The sequence below is a fragment of the Ascaphus truei genome, chromosome 12, assembly GCF_040206685.1.
Source record: "Ascaphus truei isolate aAscTru1 chromosome 12, aAscTru1.hap1, whole genome shotgun sequence".
Taxonomy (NCBI): domain Eukaryota; kingdom Metazoa; phylum Chordata; class Amphibia; order Anura; family Ascaphidae; genus Ascaphus; species Ascaphus truei.
The window spans coordinates 11959911-11979771 of NC_134494.1; the positions used below are offsets into that span (position 1 = coordinate 11959911).

Below are 19861 nucleotides of genomic sequence, written 5' to 3' on the forward strand. Positions count from 1 at the left end.
AATTACAATAAAAAAAATGTTAAATCTTTCAGGAGAATACAGGAAGCGTGTCTTCGCAGGCTACCTTGTGGGAAGCCCATAAGGCGACTCTGAGAGGAGAGCTCATAAGGATTGCAAGCAGGCGAAAGAGAGAGAAGGACAAAAAAATCATTCAGTTACAAGCAGAATTGGCAGTCCTCTCAGCTCGACATAAAAGTATCAAGGATGCAATGACCCTTAAGGAATTGCTAGACACAAAAAATAAACTTAATATCTTGTTAACCTCCCGTGCTGAAAAGGAGCTGACATGGTCTAAGCGGAAATTTTTTGAGAAAGCAAACAGGCCAGATACTCTACTTGCCAATAAACTCAGGGACAAAAACCAAGTCTTCCAAATTCAGACAATTCGAACAAAACAGGGGGATCTGACCTCTGACTCTATGCATCATGTCAGGAAGCGACACCTTAAAAAAACAACAAAAATACATAATGCAGACAATGTCAAATAGAGAAACTGGTAATAAATTAGAATACATGCTGTGTCACACTCTCAGCAAACATTGCTACAGGTGGCTCTTGACTAAAAGGGACCTGTTTCTTAAGGTGTCGCTTCCTGACATGATGCATAGAGTCATCATTGCATTATCATTTCTTACACTATGCATTAGGCGTTATATGGCTGAGTGCTTTCAGCATTTATATATTGTCCTAGATTCCAGTCAGCCACGTCATCCACACGTGTGTATATATGTTTTAATCCTCACATTTTTTTTGCACATTTACGGTGAGCACATCAGGTGTTTCACATGTTTCGCTTAACTTGCAGTTACAATGTGTATTTTGCACGTCCCTGAAATAGTTAATCTATCCAGGTATCAGCTCCAGATCAGTTTAGCCCATGCGCACTCTCTCCGGTTATCCAAGATATCGCTGGGTCTGGCAGACTTATGTAGTCTCTCAGCAGTAACATTATGCAATTCCTGAGCCTTTTTGCGCATGCCTAAACACATATCAGGTAAACAAATATAGAGTTAATATATTCAAAATGGATGCTCTTTACCTGCTGATACTGTGGATGCATGTCACATAGGCAGGTGAGGCTAATTAACTGTGATTGGTTTTGTTGAATTGCACTGGGGTTTGGGGTATATATATGTATTGTGCACTGCATTCAATTGCACCACCTTGAGAAAGGTCCCACTGGGGGACTGAAACGTCGGTTTTTGTGTCTTCTATCAAATATAGAACATTTTTGATTTACTTACCTGCGTGCTGTCCCTTGATGTCGTGTTGCAACCGGTATCGTATGGTCTGTTATTGCTTTATGGGATAAGCACCAAAACTTATTTACTTGCATATGGTGTGCCGGCTGTGCATTGGATTCTATATATATATATATATATATATATATATATATATATATATATAAATATATATATATATATATATATATATATATATATATACATACAGTATATATACAGGATATGTGTGCTTGAGTTTTCACATATATGTGTGTGTGTGTGTGTGTGTGTGTGTGTGTGTGTGTGTGTGTGTGTGTGTGTGTGTGTGTGTGTGTGTGTGTGTGTGTGTGTGTGTGTGTGTGTGTGTGTGTGTGTGTGTGTGTGTGTATATATATATGTGAAAACTCAAGCACACTAGTGTAAGTGGGGTCCCGCTGTGTATTTTTTTTTTTTTTAGTTTTTATCTATTAGTCAGTGATCTGAGTTATATCTACGTGTGATGCAGCTGGCTATAGTTTAATTAAAGTCAGCACCACAGGGGGGTAGAGTTTGTTTGATGTACACCATGCATCATAAGGACCTTAATGTTGCCAGCTTTTATGACGTACAGTATATATCAATAGGACCCTCAAGGGGTAAAATAAATAAAGCTTCACTACCTGACCATGAAAATGTGTATTGACTTTGCATGGAGTCTATAGAGGTTTTGAAAAAGTTGTAGCTAGGAGTTGAAGGTTGTACAGCTTATGTAAGTGATAAAGCTAAGTAAACTGTGTCAATCTGTCTCAATAGGATCCCGACAATACTACTGCTAAACCAACATCCATAACTATAATTGAAACTCGTATATCATTGTTATGCGCATTTTACTGTAGGTGGATTTTTTTCAATTTGCTTTTTTAATGTATTTCAGGTCTGTTACAGCGGGACCACCCAGAAATTGTCACCTCAGTAAAAACTAACCAGGCAATCCGAACTATTCTTAATAATGCCAAGGAAACTCTAAGCATTTTGACATCACAAGGCCTCATTGACATAAATGAAGGAGTAAAAGTTGATAAGGTAATTAAATTTTAAACTCCTTGCTGAATAGCAATACACAGTATTGTTTTGTATTGTGTTGCAAGCTCTTGTGGCTATGGAGGGGTTATTTGCTTGACCATTTCTCTTTCTAAAGAACTATAGTTCTTCAGAAAGTGAAATATTCAAGCAAATAACTAATCAAATGGTGACTTAGTAAACAGATTATATTCTGTTAATTTAACAGTTTTAAACTTGCATTGTGGGAGAGTCGAGATATGCCAGGGTACGCTTAATTGTTGCTTCAGTCAAAGTTTCCCAAAAGTTTGAAAAACCTACGAAAATGTAGATCTAAAGTAAACGATAACCTACTATGCACACTGAATTGGGGGACTGGGTCAGGAATTAACACAATGTTGTCCTCCTATAATATAGTTGTCACGGGTGCTCACCCCAAACCAGGACCGGACCGCGAGGCTGAGGTGGGGATATGAAAACACTGACCTAGGCCGCGATGCCGGATCCGGGTTGCGCAGCTCGTGGTTGTGGGAGGCCGGGTCCGGAAAGGAGAGGGTAGGATTGTAGGAGGTACTTGCCGTATCAGGGTTGGAGAAGTCGAGAGTAGTCCGAGTCCGAAGCCAGGGTCGTGGGTAGGAGAGAGTAGAAGTCCGATGCGAGTGCCGAGTCCAAGGGTGCCAGAGGTCAGGAGTCCGGATACGATGCTGGGATCTAAGTACAAAGAGACAAGACGAATGAAACGAAGTGGCTTGTAGCAAGCACAACTAAGAACTAACTATGCTCAGCAATCAGCCTAGGGCTGATTGAACTAAATACCAGTGAGGAGCCAATGGGGATTATAGGAGGTGATGTCACAGGTAAGTGGACTGCTGATAGGCCGAGGCTGGGTGCAAGGCAGGTGCAGAGGATTCCAAGCGATTGGTAAGTGCAGCCATATATATGCGGGTGCGCATACGCCCGCAACTGGGACTCCCTGCTGGGGCGGCTGCCAGGAGGTGCTGGTGTGCGTGGCGGTCTGCCTCGGCAGCGCAAGAAAAAGTTTGTGAACCCCTTAGGATTTTCACATACAGTATTTGACATATTTTAAACCTAAAATGTTATTAAATCTTAATCCAAGTTCTAATAATAGATAAAGATAACCTGATCAAACAAATAACACACATGATACTTTATCAACATTTATGTATCCACAAATGATTCAACATCCAATATCCATGTGTGAAAAGTAATTGTACCTTTAGATTCAGTACCTCGTGGCACACCTTTGTGCAGCAATGACTTCAACTAAGAGTTTCAACTGCTGGTCAGTCTCTCACATCGGTTTTGCAAAATTTTGGCCCATTCCTCCTTACAGAACTGCTTCAACTCTGTGTCATTTGAGAGCTTCCTTGCATGGAAAGTGTGCTTTAAGTTCTGCCACAACATTTTGATGGTGTTTAGGTCCGGACTTGGACTAGGCCATTCTAAAATGCGAAAATTCTTCTGCAGCCAATCTTTTGTAGATCTGCTGGTAAGTTTAGGATAATTGTCTTGCTGAATTACCCACTTTTGCTTCAGCTTCAGCTCACGGACGGATGGCCTGACATTCTCCTCTCCAGACTTCTATTACAGTGCAGAATTTACAGTATGGTTGTGTCAATGATGGCAAGCCACCCAGGTTCTGAGGCAGCAAAGCAGCCCCAAACCCTCACACTCCCACCACCATGTTTCACAGTTGGGAAGAGGTTCTTCTGTTTGAATCCAGTGTTTAGTTTTCACCAAACATAACGTTTCTCATTGACGCAAAAAAGTTCTACCCTTGACTCGCCTGACCAGAGAATATTGTTTGGCGAACTTCAGATGGGCAGCAATGGTTTTTTATAGAGAGAGGTGCTTTCCTCCTTGCAATTCTTCTATGAACACCATTCTAGTTCAGTCTTTTTCAGATAGTTGAGTCGTGAACATTCACATTAGCCAATGTGAGAGTGGCCTGCAGATCCATGGATGTTACTCTGGGGTTCTTTGTGACTTCCTGGATGAATTGACAGTTTCTTCTTGGAGAGATTTTGGAAGGACGATCGCTCCCGGGTAGAGTGACCGTGGTCTTGAACTTTATCCATTTTTAGACTGACAGTGTATTGGTGGAGCCCCAAATCCTTAGAAATTGTTTTGAAACCCTTTCAAGACTGGTGAGCATCAATAACTGCTTTTCTGAGGTTTTCAGTGATCTCTTTTGATCATGGCATGACGTGTTTCAACACACCTATATGGTGAAGACCAAACTCACAAAGTTTCTGATATTTATATAGGGTGGGGCCTACCAAACTGACATCTGAAGATCTCCCTAATTATTTAAACACCTAATTCAAATTATCCCCTTTAATTTAGCTGATAAAACCAGGATTTCACTTACTTTTGCACATACAGTACCCAGACTCTTAATTATTAATTGTTTGTCTAATTCATACATAATTTTGTTTTCAAATACATAGAATTAGTTAATACAAACCCTGACAGCAGTGGATCGAAAGCGCAAAACTCTCATAAGGGTCATAAAAGAGAAAACATATAGAGGCCTATTCTATAACCCTCGAGAAGCCACTTATCAAGCACTTATCGGCCAAAATGCCTACTGCTATTCAGTAAGCCTCAATAAGTGGGCGATAAAGGCATGAATCGCCAAATTTTTCAGCTGTCATAAAAAAATCGCCGGGTAAGCGACGATAAGCCAATTATCAGCAAGTTCTAAAACTTGTGCAATTCTAGTAGCCGTGATTAGCTTATCGAGGCAAACCGCGGCTCTAGAATGATGAGTTTCTCCCAAAATCCTCACGCCACGAAAAGGGGTGAGGCTAGTGAGAACTGGCTAGACAGGACTTAGAAAAAAAAATCCTTTTGTCTACATCGAATTAAGGCTGGGAGTCTCCGGAGCTGATATCCATTAATACGGAGACCCCCGGCATGAATCCCATTCAATACAAATGTATTTACAGGCAACTTCATTACCTTAGCGGCTAACCACTAAGGCAATGCAGGGGTTAATCCCTCCCTCTACCCACCCACCAATGGCCAAACACCCACTTCACTCACCCCCGCTACCCACAATAAACATTAAAAACACAACAACACTAATACCCACCTCCTCTACCCCCACATGATTGATGCCAGAGGCTGCAGGTGTCTGGGGGTTCTCAGGTTGTCCCCGTGTGAGTCTGGGGGCCCCCGGGTGGTCACCGTGGGTGTCTGGGGGTCCTCAGGTGGTTCCCACAGGTGTCTGGGGGCTCTCAGTTGGTTCCCATGGGTGTCTGGGGGCCCTCAGGTTGTCCCCACGGGTGTCTGGGGACCCTCGGGTTGTCCCCACTGGTATCTGAGGGCCCTTGGGTGGTCCCCATGGGTCCCCCCTGGCCTGCGTTTCCAATTCTGTGGCAAAAAAATATGGAATACATTGAAATAAATACATCCCCCCTGCCCCCCCCCCCCCAACACATACAGAACAATAATGGACAAAATAACTATTATCCAGATATGGATAATAGTTTTTTGCCCATTATAAAATTAACCATTAGCCAGCCAGCATAATTAAAGTAAATACAACTTTCTACTTATCCCTGCCATCATGAAGGGCATCCTTTTTTTACCCCAAGCTGGTCTTCAATGTGGATGGCGCTGGATTGGGGTGATGATGTTGCAGTACGACAGCTTGCAGATACAACAGGATTTGGAGGGTGAAGACTTCTAAAGGTAAGTAAAATATTGAATGTATGAAATACATTTTTTTTATTATTTGTTTTGTTGGCTACTGGTTGAAATTATTTAATTGATTGGATAGATTTTTTTTATTTGTATTCTTATGTTTTGGAATAACATAATTGTAATTATTTTGCTATTTTAGTGGTAGATTAACGTAATTGATGTGTAGTTGAGTTTTTGAGGTGATTGTGTATTTCTTTGATTATCGTATATTTTTGGACTGAATTATTTTTATTAGGTTGACCATTGAGTGATATAGTGGCTTATCAAGCCCATAGTATATGGGTATGATATACCACTGTGCCATTCAATGAGTACCGGGTGGGTATAGTGGTCCCGGGGTGGGTTGTTGGGCCTCCTGGGTGGGTAGCGGGTGACGGTGGTTTAACCTCTTAATTACTATAGTGTTATTAACCGCTAAGGTGATTAGGGGGTTAGGGGCCATTAGATTATATTTTTTCTTGTATTGTTGCTGGCATCAGAGGACATGGGCCTGGAGTATGCTGATGAGGACGCCCTTCATGATGGCAGGGGTAAATAGAATGGTTTATTAACTTTATTTATGCTGGCTGCCTAATGTTTTTTTATATTGGGCAAATGAGCTATTATTCATATGTGGATAATAGTTATTTTGCCTATTAATGTACTGTATGTGTTGTATGGGTGTGTTGTAGGGGTGTGTTGAGGGTAGAGGAGGAGGGTAGTACATTGTTGTGTTTATTTTTGTTTCTTGGGGGTAGAGGTATTGGTTGAAGGGGGTAGTAGCCCCAACGGTGTGTGTTTAGGCCTTCCATGGGGTGGCGGGACTGGTTAACCCCATTCATTACCATAGCTGTTCCCACCGCTATGATAGTGATGGGGTTAACTCCTCTTGCAACCTTCCAGGAAGGACTAACCCACCACCCTGGGACTAATTCCCCCTTCATCCACCCCCTATGCCCCAAGAACAGGCTATTGATGTTTAACTCTTCATGGCATTAGCGACTAGCCGCTACGGTAATGATGTTGTTTCTATATACTTTTTATTACTAGTGTAGATGAGCAGGGGTTCTCCGGAGCTGAACCGCATTGATTCCAGGTCCGGGGACCCCCTGGTTCCAAAGATACAGGCCTCGTTATGGGGTGTTGGTATCTCCTATGCACTTAAATCCCACCGTCACAAGATAACATTGTTTGTCTATCACTTCATTAAATCCCTCTCCTGGCTCATCATGTTCTTTATTGATTACACAGTTCACCTCCTGCTCTCTAAGCCTCTACACTAAGGCTATGGCCCCAGTGGTCACGGCTGCACGTGCGCCAGAGCGTTTGGTGACGCCTGCACCCATTTCAGCCGCGTTCTGTGATTGAAGAGCAGGAAATCTGATGGGGGCGTGGCGTCACGCGGCTGGTTCACCCTCATTGGCTGAACCGCCGCCGTGATGTGGCCGATGCTCAGCCGCAGTGGTAGCGCATCACGCCTTGTGAACGCATGTACACACGCCGACTGGGGCCTGCCCCATAGGGGGCTGTGCCTTGTGTGTGGTGTGCGCGCTGTCACACATTCTGCCATGGCCACTGCGGACCTGGCCTTATGCTTGTCCTTACACCTCAGTTTTTACTTTTCTCAATTCATCTGCTGATCTCCTTAGCTTTTCTCATAACGATCCCTTTCTCCTTTTTCTTCTATCTTGCCTTTTCCTTTCTGATTGCCTAACAGCCACTCAACTATTGAACTCCTCCGCACTCGGCCCCACACTCGGTAAACGCCAAGCAGATTCTCTCTACACCATCAAATCAAATGTGAACTAAATTAATAATTTCAATAGTCTGGAATCATGACCACATTTTCCCACATCCAAAGAAGCACTTACCAACTATATACTGCACTTACTCCTTCCCGATAGTACTATATCAGTGAGTCTCTCAATATACTGTGCCAAACCAGATATTATAGTAAGCTGTCTTAGACAGGATTCCTTTTTATATTATCAGCTTTAATGTTTTATGTTGCACTTATTCTATTATAATGTATTCTAATATCTTACATTAATTTGATCGGTAAAAGTGCAAGCATAGAAAATATAAGTAATTATCTTTCACTTTTCTTATTTAGATTATTCAATTAAAGATAAAGGAACTTTCACATTTCCCATCCACTATTCTTCCAGCAACTGCAGAGGAACTTTTACATAGTGTTCCCTGGCTTGAAAATGACAAAGCTCAAATCCAGTTCATTAAGGTAGGAACCTTTTGATTTTTGCACCCCTACATTAAATGTAAAACACTCAGCTGACCATTAGTAATAAACATTAAAAAGTAATTTGTAACCTTAAAATAAGTTGATTTCACTGAATCTAGAAGGAGTTATTGTATCAATGTGACTAACCCGGGGAAAGGAAATTGTGAGTGCTGTCCCTTGATATTCTTCCCTTTAATAACGGGTTCTCCCTGCTGCTCCCAGTCTCCCGTGATCAACGGGGTATAATCAGTCACAAAAACACACAAAAATAGGAGCGCATGGAAAGAAACAAAACCGGAATTAGTACACAAAATCTTTATAAGTAAAAAAGACAGAACAGATAACACCACATTACAGGTAAAGATCACAATGATCAAATTGTCCGTGACTACCCCAGAGGGTATAGGAACTGCTGCAAACAAAACCTCACGACTAGGAAACCCAATGCTAACCCTAGATGTACCAGCAGGGAAAGGTCTGGGGCAAGATGATACAAAGCACACAGACCTCAAGCTAAAGGGCTCCTGTCAGCATCCTCGTGGAGTCTCAGAACTGTAGCTCGGAGGTCCGTCGTCACGGACGTCGCGTCGCTGCGTATGACGTCACCTACGCGTTTCTGAGACTCTACGAGGACGCTGACAAGAGCCCAGAAAATAACTGTTCTGTCTTTTTTACTTATAAAGATTTTGTGTACTAATTTCGGTTTTGTTTCTTTCCATGCGCTCCTATTTTTGTGTGTTTTTATCAATGTGACTAACGAATGCTCAAATGCAGTGTCAAATAACTATACCAGGTTTATGAACAAGTAGAAAAAATTATGGGTATACAGAATGTGGTATTTTTAAAGTACCCATGAAGAAGATGCATGTGTTGTTTTTAAAGCTTTGTACTGTGTAATTTAATCTATGAAGGACTTTCATACTCATCCAAGTGATAATACCTTTTCATTTAGACATTAAGGGGACTATTCTAGTAGCCTTCATAACCCAATTATCGAGGCTTTTTAGCAAGTACCCCCATCCTCTACCCATTGATTGGCACAATCGTAAATCATACCCATATAATATGGGCATGATAAGCCACTATAGCAGTCAATGGCCAACCTATACAAAAAATCATCAAGCACAACACTACAAAACAATTAAAGAAATACACAAGCAACAATACATCACAGAAATAAAAGAACTAAAAAGCCTCACCTACTGTACACATCAATAAAATTATTCTAACACCAAAACTGCAAACGCATAAAAAAAAATTGTTATACCAAAATACTAGAATACAATTAAATACACACCTAACCAACAAAACTATTCAAGAAATAAAACCGTTAACCATTCCTGAAATGTAATAAAAACAAGCCATCCAAATACCAACCCAATTTAGTGAAAATAATAAACAGAAATAGAAAAAACAGCAATCAATTGTAAACAAGTGTAGTCTGATCCCCTGTTGGTCCCCCTTACCTCCACACCTGTTGCTGGGGCAAGCAGGTGTCGGCGTGGGTGCGCGCACCTTCGAGGAGCGCTGGGATATTAGGCAGGTTGTCATGAGGTGCAGGGAGAGCTCCGGTGCTCCGGAGGCTTGGCGGCGGCCCGAACGCTCAGGGCGCCGCCATTTTGTAGGTTGTGCATGCGCAATGGATGTCACTAGCATGGTGGTCATTACAGAGCTCGTGCATGTGCAGAAGCACAGTAGCTGAGGCGGCCATTACAGGAAAGGTCTCTGTGGGGAACTATAGCCCCACAATGCATAGGGGCGATAGACCACATGGCGCGCATCAGCCAATAGGGCTGCAGAGATTCTCTGCTCAGAGAATGGATACATTTGGCGCGCTGTGAGCCACGTCAGTCGGAAGAGGGACCTCTGAGGAGCAGGTAGTGTCCAGAGAGCAGTGCTCTCCTGGCCTAGGCCAGATCTTTCCCCTAAGACCCCGAATCACTGTAGCTTGTGGCTGCTATAGGGAAATCCCAGAGTCAGGGACCTTTCCCCAGTAGCTGCACAATGTCAGCTACAGCACCAGTGAGACGCCACGCTGTGACTGCGGCCTGTGGACTGGGAACAGACCAGCTACTCGGTAAAGACAGTAAGGTGATATTATCCACGCCGGAATTCACCCCACACGGAGGCGGACGCCATCACGGATGACAACATTGGATCAGACGGATTCTTTTTGTATTCTGCAATGTCCGGGTGCTGGAGCCCCGGGGAGGTACCTAACCACGTGCACTACCACTCCACGGGATAGCGCTATCTCCAACACTTTGGGTGGGCCTGGACATTGGGAAGGGACATCAGGGAATTGGTGCCTGGCACCCAATGTACTCTGGGGACACTCACAGTTGGTTTCAGGTTGGGGTCTATATTACAGTGTGGTACACGGTACCAATGTTATTGTGTGCAGTAAAGGTTGTTAGCATATATTTGTGTGCGTGCATCATTAGTACTGTTCCTGTAAGAGGATTATCCCACCCCGTTGGGATCCCTTGCAGGTGGAGGCGCTGTCACCCGACGAATCAGGTACACCCCAGGCTCGCAGCGGCGGAGGTTCAGTCCTTCTGTGAGCCACAGGTAACGCACCAAACACAAAGTAGCCACCACATCTTCCATAGGGGGGAGGGGAAGTAGGCTACACAAGCATTTGCAAAAAATGCATTGCCTGTTACCTGTACCCTAAAGGAGCACAGATTAATACATTAGCAGTGAATAGGCAATCAATAACATAAAAAGAAATAAATACAATAAAAAAACCTGAAAAAAGACAATTACATACATTTAATTTTTATCTTACCTTTAGAAGTCTTCACCCTCCGAATCCTGGCGTATCAGGAAGCTCTCGACCCGTGACATCATCCACTGCAATCCGATCATGTGTCTCTCTCCCACCCTGTGTGTGTCTCTCTCTCTCCCACCCTGTGTCTCTCTCCCGCCCTGTGTGTGTCTCTCTATCTCTCTCTCCACCCTCTGTCTAACTCTCTCCCACCCGCTCTGTCTCTCTCACTCCCATCCTCTCTATCTGTCTCTCTCACTCCCACCTTCTCTGTCTCTCTCTCCAACACTCTCTCCTACCCTCTCTATCTCTCTCTCTCCCACCCTCTCTCTATCCCACCGTCTCTCTGTCTCCCTCTCTCCTACCCTCTCTCTGTCTTTCTCTCCCACCCTCTCTCTGTTTCTCTCTCTCCCACACTCTCTCTTTCATATACACACACACACACACACACACACACACACACACACACACACACACACACACACACACACACACACACACACACACACACACACACAACAATGTAACAAGGACTAATTGTAGTCAAGTACTGTATAAAAGTAATACAATAAATAAACTTATGTAAAAAACGAATGTTGTTATTAGTTCTTACTAGGAATTTATTCCATTTTTTTAAATGGCCTGGGGGGGGGGGTCCTGGAGGTGGGGCTAGGTGGCGAGTAGATTTTTTGGTTCGGCTAGTAGATTTTTGGGATACAGGCTGTGTCTGTACTCCCCCAGGAACCCCCCAACCCTGCTTTGGATCATAGCTGGACACTTACCTCTACAATTTATGCCGTTACTCAATCTCCCTCCTGGGATCTGCATGCATTTCATCTTGTGGTGATTATACAGTTACCTAGCATGGCTCATTAATTGTGGTTATTCATACAGATGCAGCAACGAGTATTAGAACTCTGCCTGTGTAGATTCTGGGGCAATCTCACAGTAAATGCCTCAACATTGCCTCAACATTTCTGTGAGATTCTTAATGGCCCATAGGATTAACACAGCAGGGGGTCCCTGCAAACAGAATGGGACTGCAGGGACCCCCTGCTGTGTTAATCCGATGGGCCATTAAGAATTTTACAGAAATGTTGAGGCAATTACTGTGAGACTGCCCAAGAATCTCCCAGGAATTTCTCCGGTATGTGTTCTAATACTGGTGGCTGCATCAGTACATGTCATATATTTACCTTGGTGATTGAGTGGTACTGTTACTTAGCATTCAGGTAGAGTACTTTAGTATTCAGTTTTTGATCCTGTTTTGACCGGCCGGTCTAGAGATATATAAGCAGGTATTATCTGGTTTTATACATTCTACACAATATCCTGATTTCTAGGTTAGATTTAGGACACATTTATATCCTTTGTCTGTGCATAAACCAGTATTTATGTTTTGGAGTTTCGAGGGGACTGTTTTAATATTTTTGTGTAATTCATGTGTTTTTTTCATTGAATGAATCCATTCATTATTTATTATTGCTTGAGTGATTTCAGTGGGACCCTTTTCCTTTAGTTTCTATATATATATAACTTTAATGTTGCTGCACTTATGAGATTTCCTACACATCACATGAACTTGAGTATCAGGCATCCTTATGATGTTGGAACAAAGGAACATTCTAGGAACACACTTCTCCATGCGAGCAGTGGACATAGTCAGAGTCACTTCAAGGGTATACCATATGGGCAATACATACGCCTTAGACGAAATTGCTCTAATTTACAGGATTACCATTTGAGATCCAAGGAGTTAATTTATCGCTTTATGTGTAGGGGCTATGATTATAGGTTCCTATCAGAAGCACATTGAAATGATCTCAAGTATACTAGGGAGGATCGTATATTCCAGTCCCTGGATCGCAATGAGCAGAGGAGAGTCGAACAAACTCTACATAGATCTCACCTGGACCCTCCATACTTTATTACAACTTTTAGTAAACAAGCTTATGCCATCAGAAAAATCATAAATAAACATTGGTCCATTCTCACGATCGACCCTTATCTCAGAGATTTTACCACAATGAAACCGAAGTTTGTTTTAAAAAAAGCACAAACTCTAGGCAACATTGTTTCACCAAGTATGGTTAGTAACAAAAGAGTTCTAAATAAAAAAGAATTCTTCCCTAAACCGGTTGGCTGCTATTCTTGTGGGAGATGCAAAATTTGCAAATATATACTAAAAACAAATCTTTTTCAAGTATGGAGGGTTGCAAGTCATATAAGATTACAACGTTCATCAACTGCAAAACCGATTATGTCATGTACATGTTGATATGCGGATGCAATAAGAGGTATATCGGCTTGACATCACGAATGTTTAAACTAAGAATTTTAGAACATTTGAGACTTATCCTTAAAAAGGATGAAATACGTCCAGTCTCTAGACATTTAGTGTTTGTCAAAATGGGTCTCTTACTAATTTCAAATGTATTGCTATTGAACATGTACAGGTCCACTACAGAGGTGGTAATAGAATTAAGGCTTTATACTAGAGGGAGGCGCATTGGATTTTCTCTTTCGACACTCTAATCCCTAAAGGATTAAATACAGAATGGGATCTGAAGTGTTTTCTTTGAGATCCAATGTTTTGCCTCACCTACACTTTATTCAATTGTTTTAGATCTGGTCTTTGATAATGTGGTTTAATTTGTGGTTTCCTACATGTTTAAATCTTAGATAAAGAGATTTATATTGATAAATACGGATGTTCAGTATGGATCTGTTTTAGGGGCATTTTTTGACACACAGTATAAAGGGTTGTTGATTCTATTGTGTATTATTCACAGTGTTATCCATACCTTCATATATGGAATTTTCTCAAAACTTTACATTTCTTGATTGTAATTTATGTTCTATGTACGTTGGATTTATATTGTGTGTCACTAATAGTGACCTCAATATATAGTTTCCATTTGAACTATCTGTCATTAACTTAGATTTGGCTTTGCTTTTATAGGATTAGTTTGTTTTTATTCTTATTTCCTGTTATTTATACTTGACAATTACCACCTCCCCTTCCTTTCCCCCTTTTCCTTTCCCCTTCTTCCTTTTTTCCTTTCCCTCTTCTTCCCCCCAACCTCCTTTCCCCTCCTTTTCCTCCCCCTCCTATTCCCCCTTCCATTCCTCTCCCCCCTTCCTTCCCCTTTCCCCTCCCTCTTCTTTCCTCCCTCCCCTTTCCTTTCTCTTCCTTGCCCCTCTTTTGGTCTATATTATTCAAATCTGTTTCTGTTAGGATGCCTTTCATATGTTAATCACCTGTGCAATTGTTGTGTGACTCCATAGTTGTTTATCTCAATATACTTATGACCTCTCTATTCTTACTCTTATTGATGCATTGTTTGGCATTTGTACCATCTACAATCCATGATTACATTTTAAGAATATAGAGTCACTAGTCTTATAAGTAATTATTCTTACTAAAAGCTGTTTAACCTATACATTAATATTTCATGTTATAGGTTCAAGGACATACTTTAATAACTAAAACTCATTATAGTGAATGAGATAACACATTTTTTGATCTATGTGACTCACCCAAATTTGCTGCATGAGGTGAAAGTGCTACAGTATCAATTTTAAGCACTTAATTTTGTCAGGTGCATTTGAGTATACAGGAGGGGCTATATTAACGTGTTCAATGCTCAGCCCTAACCACACTCCTTGAGAAAGGGCTGTATAGCCCGAAACGCGTGGGAGGTTTTTTCCTGTTCTGTTTTTTGTCTGTTTTTTGTTTTTAATGTAGTGCAATAAAGAGTTTAAATTTTTTCACCTACTTGGCGAGTTGAAGGTGATTTTTACTGGAATTGGCTGTCCTATACCAATCGATCCTTCTTCGTGTATCCTTATGATGTTCATGGATCATAGTGCTGTTTTTTGTTAGGAGATAAAAATTAAAGATGCTCCACTTCCATTCATGTCATTGGGGGCCTGATCATTTCCAAGGACGCATTTTCTGTATCACAGTTTAAAAAATGTACAGTACTGTAGATGCGTAAACAGATAAATGTCAGATGAGGATTAATATTATTTTATTTAATTTATTTATAAAATATTTTACCAGGAAGTAATACATTGAGAGTTACTCCTCGTTTTCAAGTGTGTCCTGGGCATAGCGTTAAGATGACAAATAATACAAGGTTACAAATACATAGTTACATAAGTGAACAGGGTATACATTATATGCAAGACATTGCATGCACAGTTAGAGATAATATATATTATAGGCGTATGTAACAGTTACAGACAAGATTAAAATGTGAGACAGCTTTAATCTTGAATTTAGACTGGTGGTGGCTGTGAGAGTCTCTGGTAGATTGTTCCAGTTTTGGGTTGCACGGTAAGAGAAGGAGCAGCCGGATACTTTGCTGAACCTTTGCGACCACGAACAGTCTTTTGGAGTCAGATCTCAGATGATAGGTGCTGCATGTGGTAGGGGTGAGGAGCTTGTTCAGATAGACGTGTAGCTTGCCCAGATAGTATTTGAAGGCAAGACAGGAAAGATGAACTTTGCGTCACTATTAAACTAAGGGCCCGTTGGTGCACTTGTGGATTTAATAGTACCTGCCCGAGCACTCCCGTGCTCGGATCTCCAACTGGCTTCGCAAAGGATCCGGCGACCGAAGAACACCGGAACCACCTCCAGGACGATCCCCCCCGGAGGACTGCTACAGCCATGACGAAGAACTGCGCCCACCTCGCTGCACGGTGGCGCCGCGTCCGCAGTGTCCCTATATGGTTCCTTCTGAACTACAGTGACACGCGCTGTACTATAGGCCGTCACTACAGCACAGCAACCTGTAATGGCTTTGGGGAAACCTCCTAGGGCCTGCGGGGTAGCCTATCCTATGCAAGTGGTCCCTGACCCCCTGCACCCACACTACCTCCTCCCGTACTACCCAAGTCCCCTCTGCCTCACTACTAGCTAACTTGTCCCAGCACCTGCAGCAGCGTACTGCAACCTACTGGGTGCTTGCAGCCAACGTGCTGCACAAACCCTGTGCCTGCTTGCTAGACCCCACAGCACTGACAGCCGTGACCCTGACAAGACAGCACACACTCTCACTAAGGGCAGCGTCCCTATCTTGGGCCATCCCTTATCAATTTCCCACTAATCTGGTGGGGAGTTGGGGCCTACCTGGGATGTGGGGGACCTTACGCGGTGCAGGAGCTTCACTCGCTCCCTGCACCCTTCCTTCCCCTACAGCTCCCCAGCTCCAACTCACGTAAGTGACAGAGCCCCTATCCTGAGGGCTGTCCCTGGCAACACTTACCCTACTGGGTGAGTCCGGGCTATCTCGGGCCTTGGGGGTTGCTGGCCTAGTACAGGGAGTCACTGACTCCTGTACCCTACCTCCTTCCCTTGGCTGCTCCTCGCTCTGACTGACTGGCGTGGGCTCAGCGCGCAAAATGTATCCACTCTGTAGGGAGATCTTAAGCCCTATTGGCTCCCTGGCATCACGTGGGGCATACAGAGGCTCATGGGACTCGGAGTCCCTGCTCAGAGCCTTCCCTGGTAGGCTAGGGTTTCGTGGGCTCCTATCTGCACATGCGCGAGCTATCTGGGGGCCTCCCGGCGCTCCTAGCCCTTGCCCATGTGCAACACACTTTGCAATGGCGGCTCCCTGCTCCGCGAGCCGCCGGGACCCTAGCGACGTGACCGCAGCCGTAGCAATGGCCCGATTGTGTCCCCGGCAACCAGCCGCATGCAGGGGAAGACGCGTTGCTCCCTGCTCCGGCCCCCACCCTTGGAAGCAGCCGTCGGGTCCGTCGCTGGCCCTGGCAGCACCCGCGACCGCGCTGCAACAAGGGAGGGGGGTCTCCAGGAGCCACGGGAGCTCCAGGCTACACAAGCATCAGAAAAATAGTAGATATATTGATTATATCGACGAGACTGCAGCTCCTGGAAAAATGAAAACTCACCAGGAATTGAAAAAATAAAAAAGTGTAGTGATCTACATAAAAAGTTACACAAACACGAACAAAACAAAAGACTCTTCTGCAAGGAGAGTCCTTAGTTTTATTCATGTTTGTGTAACTTTTTATGTAGCTCAATAACATTTTTATTTGTTCAATTGCTGGTGAGTTTCCCTTTTTCCAGTCTCATCGATATACAGCTGAACCCCATTATAAAGCGGTGCTCGGGGTCCACCCGATGCGATCACATTATAACCAGATCGTGGAAAAAATGGCCACGATCAGGGGTTCCGCATCTGCCGGATGGGGAGTACTGGAATAACTCTGCCAGCTGTCCCAGATTCGGCGGTGCAGCGGCACCCCCACACAGGACTTACTTGACATCAGAGGACAAGAGCGGTCACGTGTAACTCTTGTCTGGAGGGACTGAACCCGGAAGTACTGTGACGCGCTGACCGGAGGATTCGCCGAGTGCAGCGTTCACCACGGTATTGCGAGGTCACATTTTGGTGCACCCCCTCCACCAGAACACTGCCTGTCCTCTACATGCCTTTTTTACAAGGCTTTCTTGTAAGTTTTTATTGCTTACCGCTGCTGCGGTTCTTGTATACCCAATACATCATCTGTTTGAATCTTTGAACTGTTTCTGTCGTTTTATATGGGCAGATTTGCTTTGGAGTAACCTTTGATTTTGTGATTGCTTTGCGTTACACATCTACATCTGAGTGAGCCACGGGTCCTGCAGATCCGCTTTTCCACACAGAGTTGCACTATTTTCTGTTTGTTATGTTTTATTTTTCATGTTTCTACTGGTGAATCGCGCTCCCTGACTTTCCTCAACTATCAGGTGTGTGTGTGTGTGTTTTCTCACTCAAGTAGATCAGCAGCACTCATCATAGAAGCATTTTTCTTTGCTTATATAACTACAAACAAAACCCTTACTGGGGTGAGTATAAACATGAAAAATTAGAAGGGCACACCATCAAACATATCAAAATGTGTTTTTACTTGTGTGTTTACAGGTAAGCCGTGAAGATGCTGATGTTGCTCGGCAGTGTGGTGAGCTCCCGGTCCAAGCAGTCCACCCTCAGCAGCATACTATCCTGTTTGCAGTGACAGGGGGCCGGGAAGCTACGGTGCTGCTGCTGCTTCCCCAGTCAAGCTGCGCTGACAGGCTGCAGGCTTGATTGTGTGCTCTTGCTGTCGCCAGCGCCCCACCTCCTCAGCATCATATGACCCTGCGATGGCGTGACGATGCCATTGTGACATGATGTCACATGACCCCTCGGGGTCATTTGATGCCGGAGCCGAGGACGAGGGGGGGGTGCCAGCAGCAAGTTTACAGAATCAGAAAAGTAGGAGATCTTCTGCTTAAATCGGGAGCCACGCTCAAACCGCGTTATAAGCGATCCGAGTTGTAGCGGATCGCGCTATAACGGGGTTGAGCTGTATCTACTATTTTTCTGTGTGAATATTATGTTATATTGTGGTGCACCCGTTTCTTTAATTACAGATAATACAGATAAATAAGACTTAGTTCAATATATTTTAATTAATATAAACATTGGATGTATATTTGTAGTTAAATTACCAATCTGATCTCAGTAATTGAAGATAATATCTAACCTGATATGGAAGTCTGTAATGTTATATTATTGTATTTATTATTTGCCTTTTTAGAGCAAAGCAAAGATTTTATTTTTCGATTATGGGGATACTATATGCAAGCAAGGTCAAAAGCCAAGAGGAATTCATCTATTGGTTTCAGGCATGGTAAAGGTAAGATATATTTTAACACAGTCTATACAGACAAATAGGGAATATTTTAATTATGTATTTGCCTTTTTCTAAAATAATAGAAACATAAACTGTAATGATAACCTGAAATTGAACTGTGCTCAAGCGCTTTGCTGCTCAGTAACTTGGAACTGATATATTTCCTGTGTACTAGTATTACATATTCATATAATATATAGTATAATATCTTAAAATGTTTATACCAGATGAGGGCCACTTGACTCCAATTTTATATTTTTATTCTGTCTACTGTTTATTTCACCATCTCTGCTACTGTGTATTGTTGTTCCATAAATGAAGAAAAAGTGGGGAGTTAGTTACAAGCGACATACAATCTCTCAAAAACATGCAAATTTGGGCTTTTGCTGGCGGGAGCCCAATTAGTACTAACGCATTCTAGTTTAAATAGATTACATTTCATTCCATGGGGTGAGGTGACTTAAGTAGAAATAGCCAGGTTAGTCCAGTTGCGATAGTGCAGAGTAAAGGAGTATTTTAGTATTAGGCGATACTTTTTTAATTTGGTCTAACAATAATATTATAAGACAAGATTTCGAGAGTTGTCTCACTTCCTCAGGTCAAGCAATTCGGATTTACAAAGATTCCATGAGTTAAAAAGAGATGTAAAAAAACAAGATAGCAATCTAAGGCTGCGCTTATAGTGCCTGGCGTCGGCGATGCGACATCGCTCCAAAACAAATCAATTTACCCCATCGCAAGCGCTTATAGAAGCCGGGTAAATTAGATTTTTTAGAGACAGTCGCCACATGTGACTTATCCCACCCGGCTAGCTAATGTTCTGTGGTGTTCATTAATACACCATGCCGGGCTGAGCTCCGCAGACGCAATTAGATCGGTGCAGCTTGTCAATGTCCCTAGATTACAGCCACTCAAGTATCAGTTTATTAATTTACAAACAGCTATACTAACGAGCGATTGCGGGATTTGATGCACTAACTCTATGCCACACAGACCAACTGTACATACCCAGTGACTTGTATACAGCTGGATATAGTTCCTATATATGAGGGATGAAGGTGTGCTTCTATGCTAATATACAGGACTGTTAGTGAGGTACTTCTTGCATACGAGCTTACTGACAAGCCATTTGTTACCATCACCACACCCATACCCCATATACAAGTCGTGTGTATATTAAACAAC

General features: G+C 42.9%; 1 protein-coding gene across 7 annotated transcripts in view; it reads left to right on the forward strand.

Annotated features, from left to right (window-relative positions):
* Positions 1-19861, forward strand: part of LOC142463899 (sperm-specific sodium:proton exchanger-like) — a 956006-nt gene that overhangs the window by 781571 nt on the left and 154574 nt on the right. For all 7 annotated transcript variants that reach the window (XM_075566732.1, XM_075566736.1, XM_075566735.1 and 4 more), the window contains 3 exons: positions 2137-2285; positions 8086-8211; positions 18581-18679. In XM_075566732.1, coding sequence (XP_075422847.1) covers positions 2137-2285; positions 8086-8211; positions 18581-18679 — 374 coding nt within the window. The remainder of the gene's footprint in view (positions 1-2136; positions 2286-8085; positions 8212-18580; positions 18680-19861) is intronic.